Source organism: Cervus canadensis, chromosome 1 (assembly GCF_019320065.1).
Source record: "Cervus canadensis isolate Bull #8, Minnesota chromosome 1, ASM1932006v1, whole genome shotgun sequence".
NCBI classification, from domain to species: Eukaryota; Metazoa; Chordata; class Mammalia; order Artiodactyla; family Cervidae; genus Cervus; species Cervus canadensis.
Genome location: NC_057386.1, coordinates 116,146,729 through 116,152,728, shown reverse-complemented (window position 1 = coordinate 116,152,728; position 6,000 = coordinate 116,146,729). Strand labels below are relative to the sequence as shown.

The following is a 6,000-nucleotide window of genomic DNA, read 5'->3' as shown; positions in this document are numbered from 1 at the left end:
GTGAAGAGGGAGATGGGAGGGGGGATCGGGATGGGGAATAAGTGTAAATCTATGGCTGATTCATATCAATGTATGACAAAACCCACTGAAATGTTGTGAAGTAATTAGCCTCCAACTAATAAAAAAATTAAAAAAAAAAAAAAGAAAGGTACCCATGGTATCACATCTATGTGGACTCTAACATATGACACAAATGAACTTTTCTGAAACAGACACAGACCCACGGACGCGGAGAAAAGGCTTGGGCCTCCACTCTGACTCGACTTCGGTGACCCAGCCCAGCCTTACGTTTCCAGATCTGGGGTCGGTCACTTCCTTGTAGAGGCTGATGTCCAGGTAGTAGCCTGACTCGTTGGTGATGAAGAGGCGGATGGGGATGGCGCTGTCGGTGGTGGTCTGGCGGATGTTGATCTTGACCTCAGCCTGCAGCACGCGGAGCTTCCACAGCCGGCTGCCGTAGCGCATCACCATGGACCGCACTGACTCCTCGATCTGCCGCAAACCACAGCGGTTCAATTTCAGAACCTAAACTGCGCACACTCATAACAGTTCTAGCTCTGATGATGACAGAATGGTGAGATATACCGAATGCAAAATGCACTGCACGTATACAGCACAGTAATACATTGCGTGTATCACTGTTAGCTGATAAGAAGCAAAGGCATCTTTGACTTAACTCAGTACCTCACTCTGTCCTCACAACTTCCCAGAGAGGCTAGCATTTTTGTCCCCCACTGACAGAGGAGGAAACTCAGGCATTTTCTCTTCTGGGAATGACATGAACTGATGGAGCTGGGGAGTCAGCATGAGCCTCTGCACCCCCCACATGCCAAGCTGATGGACTGAAAGGACTTCTTTCATCCCAGAATCACCACCACAAACTCTGCCCGCTCGTGAGGAACCAGCCATGGAGGAACCAGCCGTGGAGGACGGTTGAGCCTCAGACCTCAGGTTCTCACTCCCCTCCCCCGCCCACAGGCAGCCCACAGCAGAGACTGGAACCAGGGAGAGGCCAAAACTGTGTTTTGCAGAGGACATTCTGGGCATCCATGTTTCCTGAAAAGTGAAGCATGCCTATGGAGGGGGAACATCCTTAGGGACAGTCCTCAGGGGGGTGGCTGGAATATGGCTCTAGAATTAATTGATGGAAGCTTTGTGCTCCACTTGCAGCAATCGAGGTTCAGACACACACGTATGCACCTTGCAACTTGGGTCGCAAACACCGGGAGACAATACCCCGAAGCAGGAGGGCCCCAGGGAAGGTGAACCCCCAGAGCCTGGTGAGAGCCCCGCCTGCCGAGGGGAGACCTTGGAGGGGTCCATGATGACGGTGGGCACGAAGTTGAGGAAGATGTGGTTGCAGTCGGTGCGCACGCTGGTGTTGTTGAACGCCACCTCCAGCTCGTCCATGGCCTCCAGGAGCAGTCGCTCGCCCTCGTTCTGGAGGTACTCGAAGGACGCTTCCTGTCAAAGCGGGAGGGGGCAGCCGCTAAGGTCAGGGGTGCAGGGCTCAGAGAGTCAGAGAGAGGGGGGAATAGCCCTTCCTCTGAAAGGTGTGCCCGGTAAGACCCCAGAGCCCCACCACTGGAAGCAAAGGGCTGTCCAAGGCCGTCTCGTGTACACTGCACCTCTTTTATTTTCTGTGTTTTCTGCTGTGCTGACCCCAGAGGGGTCTTACAGTCTCTTCCAAGATATTGTAAACAACTCTCCCATGAGCCCGCTTTTCAGGCAAACCAACCAATCCAACCAGTCCACAGTCCACACCCCACTACTCCTCATCAGGCTCACGCTCCAGGCTACTGTCCTCGGGCCCTATATCACCCCAGGGCCAGGCATCAGACAACTAGAGACAGCCCCTATGTTCAGAGCCTGCTGAAATCACTCAAGTCAGCCACTGCCAAGCCTGCCCACCTGCCTCACCTGGTCCTTCCTGCGAAACCCACAATAAAGGCCCCTGTCCACAAAGCCCCGCTCCCACGGCCTCCTGAGCAGCCCTGGCACTTCCCCACGTGGTCCCCATGATACAGAGTGCCCCCTCCCCTTGGGATCTGTGAGTGACAGACAAACCATCTTTTCAATGGCAACCATCTCCCGGTCTGTTGGCCTTCCCTGGGGGCTCAGCTGGTAAAGAATCTGCCCGCAGTGCAGGAGACCCGGGTTCGACCCCTGGGTTGGGAAGATCCCCTGGAGAAGGGAATGGCTGCCCATTCTAGTATTCTGGCTCGGAGAATTCCATGGACCATATAGTCCATGGGGTCACAAAGAGTCGGACATGACAGAGAGACTTGCACTTAACCCAGATAATCATAAAAGCTATTAGAACACCTGAGGCAGTAAAACACTGAGATTAGCTTAGCATTCATCCCTAGAGGATTCCTTAAAAAGGTTACATACATGTGATACCGCCACGCTGGGGAACTGCAGGGAGGAAATCATCTTCATTAACATAAAAGGAGGTCTACAGTAAAAACCAAGTCTTTACATGGTACGTACAGCCTGAGCTCCCATCTGTAACATTATACCTACAACCCAATTCCATGGAATGAGGCCGACAAAGGGTCACCAACAGGGCTGACCCCTGAGTGGCAGGATTCTGGGTTCTTTACCTTGATTTCTTTTTTTGCATTGTCAGGCAGATTCTTTACCACTGAGCCACCAGAGAAGCCACTGATTTCTTTTTTTTTTGGCCAAGCCACATAGCATGTAGGATCTTAGTTTCCCAACCAGAGATCAAACCTGTGCCCTGTGCATTGGAAGCAGAGTCATAACCACTGAACCACCAGGGAAGTCCTTCCTTGATTTTTGGAAGTATTTTCAGTATTGTTTGCAATCTTCACAGGATATTTGTGAATTACTTTTGTAAATGCAAGAAACAATGGGACATGATGACACACTCAATCAGCAAATTCAAAAAAATCCCCTTAACAAACCAGGATCTTTCTTTTCTATCTTCCTGATTCTCTCATGCAGACACCTCTCTCTGACGGAAGAAAGAATCAGCATGTTACCCCGTGAAAAGAAGCCACTATCTACCTCCTGTCCCCTCTAGACTGGACTGTCGGTCACAAGACCAGGGCTGTGGGTGCCCCGTTCACCCTGTGGTCCCCGCATGCAGCCCAGACCCTGCCCCGAGTGGGACTCAGCCCCGGTGGGACCGGCCCCCAAGGGACAAGCTCAGGGGGAGACCCAAGCACCCGCTGACATCGACCTTGGTGATCAGGTCCGAATGCCTGATGATGACCCGGATGAAGAACCTGTGGTCCGTGACCTCTGCACCCTCCTTCACTCTGGCAGCGCCCAGGTACAGGTGCATCTTGTGGTTGGCGCAGGGCAAGGCAGTCACGTCGAAGTTTCGCAACCGGCTGAGCTCCAGCTGGAAGGCCAGGGCCGGCTCCAAGTGACGGTAGATGCGATCTTCTGCAAACTGCGGGCCGACCGGGGAGAGAAAACAGACAGACACACAGACACATGTGGAGCTGGACACTGAGGTGGCGTGCCCGCTTGATCCATGCCCTGCCCTACACGCCTCCTGGTGCTGCGGGTTTAGTGCTCAGGAATGAGGCAGTCATGGTGTCTTCTGACCGTGAACTCAAGAGATTGGAGATTAGAGATTTTGTGAAGGTCCAGCCGAGAGGAAGGTCCACGAGCATGCAGTCTTGTGCTGATACAAGTTTCTCAGCCCTGGGGGAGCCCAGTTAGTCCCCAGCACCTGCCAGCCCGCCAGGCTGTTTTCTATGAGCCACGACACAGAGTACTTCTCGAGAAGTCCCTAAGCCCTGGTTTCCTTGCGGAGATGGGTCCCTAGAAGGAAGTGACTGATGATGCTAGAGTTTTAACTGAAGATGCTAAAGGAAGGATGGGTCTTAAGTAGTAAAGTGAGGCTCTGGATAGATTAAAATACTGTTTGCTGGAGGCTGGGTCTGTGCTGGGAACAAGACCGCCTGTTCTAGAACAGCGATGAGCAAACTTTTTCTCAAAAGGCCAGAGAACAGATGGAGTATACAGTTGGTCACAACCACAGTCTGACTCCTGAATCCATGAGTTCTGCATCTGTGGATAAGACCAATCACAGAGATTCCATCTGTGGTTGGGTGAATCCACTGTGGAAATTGCAGACATGGAGGGCTGACTGTACTCGATTCTGCCTGATTCTACTGCTGGAGTCAGAAAGCCATCAGAGGCAGAAAGAGATTAATGAGTATGACCTGTGTCCCAATCAAAACTTTGGTTATAAAAACAGGGGGCTGGGGAATTTTCTGGCGGTCCAGTGGTTGAGACTCTGTGCTTCCATTGCAGGGGGCCTGGGTTCGTTTCCTGGTCAGGGAACTAGGATTCCACAAGCCATGTGTGGCATGGCCAAAAAAACAAAACAAAAACCAACCTATCAACCCCTAAAAAACAGGGAGCCAGCCTGCAAGCCATAGTTTGCAAACCACTGTTCTAGAAGAATATAAGCAAAAGAGGTTGGGAGACCTGTCTTACAGAGTTATAGCAGCAAGTATAAAAATTCTCCAGGTGAGACAGAAACGTGTATAGCAAAGGCTGAAAGGGTGGGAAACGTGAGGTCTGAGGCCCACAAACAAACACGGGGCTCTCACTGGAAATACCAGCCCAGAGGAAGGATGGAATCTGCACTTAAGTTGCACTTCTAGAATACAGGGATCATAAGGACTGGGAACAATAGTCTTCCTGAATATCAAAGGTCCCAGGGAAGAGAGAACCACTTCATTGCTCTTCACCATACCTCATCTCTTGCTCTGAATGTGAAAAACTTGGGAAATTCTTTCTGCAAAAAAAGACGTATGAAAGACAACTAAGTCAAGCAAGACTCATTTAAATATTTATAGACTTGTTTTACAATTTTTAAGCATTACCCAGTCCACTGCTAGAACAAATCATTTGGAAAGCCATCTCTCCTCTAGCTATTGATCTTTCCCACCCCAACCTACAGAACAAACTTCAAATAAATGGCACAGATTCTTGAAGAATGTGAAGAACTCAAATGCGCTGAGCATTGGACTGACCTCTTGGGCAATCAGGAATGTGATTCTTCGGAGTCCACACTCCCTAAGGATGTTTTTCTGCATTAAAAAACAAACATACAATGGGATCATATTGGTCACACAAAGGAATGAAGTCCTGATACATGTTACTACTACCCGGATGAAGCTTGAAAACACGCCGAGTAAAAGAGGCCAGTCCCCAAAGGCCTCACATTGTATGAATTTCCACTTAGTTCATTGATAGGAAACACCCAGAATGAGCAAATTTACAGACAGAAAGTAGAGTGGTTCCCGAGGGCAGGGGAAAGGGTGTTGGGTTGAGGGAAAATGGGGTGACTGCTAATGGGTATAGGGTATTTTGGTGGGGGTGGTGAAAATGTTCTAAAATATAATGATCATAATGATGGTTACACAACTCTATGAATATATTAGTAGTCTCTCCTTATTGACCAGGGATATGATCCAGGGTCCCCAGTGGATGAATGGAACCATGGATAATATCAAACCCTATATATACTAGGCTGGTTTTTTTTTTTTCTATACATGCCTACAATAAAGTTTAATTTACAAATTAGGTACTGTAGCCCACCAGGTTCTTCTGTCCATGGAATTCTCCAGGCAAGAATACTGGAGTGGGTTGCCATTCCCTTCTCCAGGGAATCTTCCTGAACCAGGGATCAATCCTGGGTCTTCTGTACTGTAGGCAGATTCTTTACCATCTGAGCCACCAGGAAAGCCCACAATAGGACATTAACCACATAGAAAAATTATAGCCATTTACTGTAATAAAAGTTGTTTGATTGTGGGCTCTCAAAATATTTTCTTGTAGTTTAATACCTTTTCTGTCTTAACTAAGCAGTTATCACTCACTGCGGCCATAATGTTCGCAGTTTAAGGGTACATTTCTTTTTTCCTCCTTCACAATTTCATGGCTAGAAGAATCAGTCTTACTGTAGATCTTAGCAACTCATGTGTTTTTTTCCCTGCCTTATTAAGT

The 6,000-nt window shown here is 49.1% G+C and overlaps 1 protein-coding gene across 3 annotated transcripts in view; it reads right to left on the bottom strand.

Moving 5' to 3' along the window:
• LOC122422201 (acetyl-CoA carboxylase 2) overlaps positions 1-6,000 on the bottom strand; it is a 98,952-nt gene that overhangs the window by 29,134 nt on the left and 63,818 nt on the right. For all 3 annotated transcript variants that reach the window (XM_043438521.1, XM_043438528.1, XM_043438537.1), the window contains 5 exons: positions 5,025-5,081; positions 4,745-4,786; positions 3,209-3,424; positions 1,309-1,464; positions 289-492 (listed from right to left, as the gene is read on the bottom strand). In XM_043438521.1, the coding sequence (XP_043294456.1) occupies positions 289-492; positions 1,309-1,464; positions 3,209-3,424; positions 4,745-4,786; positions 5,025-5,081 (675 nt within the window). The remainder of the gene's footprint in view (positions 1-288; positions 493-1,308; positions 1,465-3,208; positions 3,425-4,744; positions 4,787-5,024; positions 5,082-6,000) is intronic.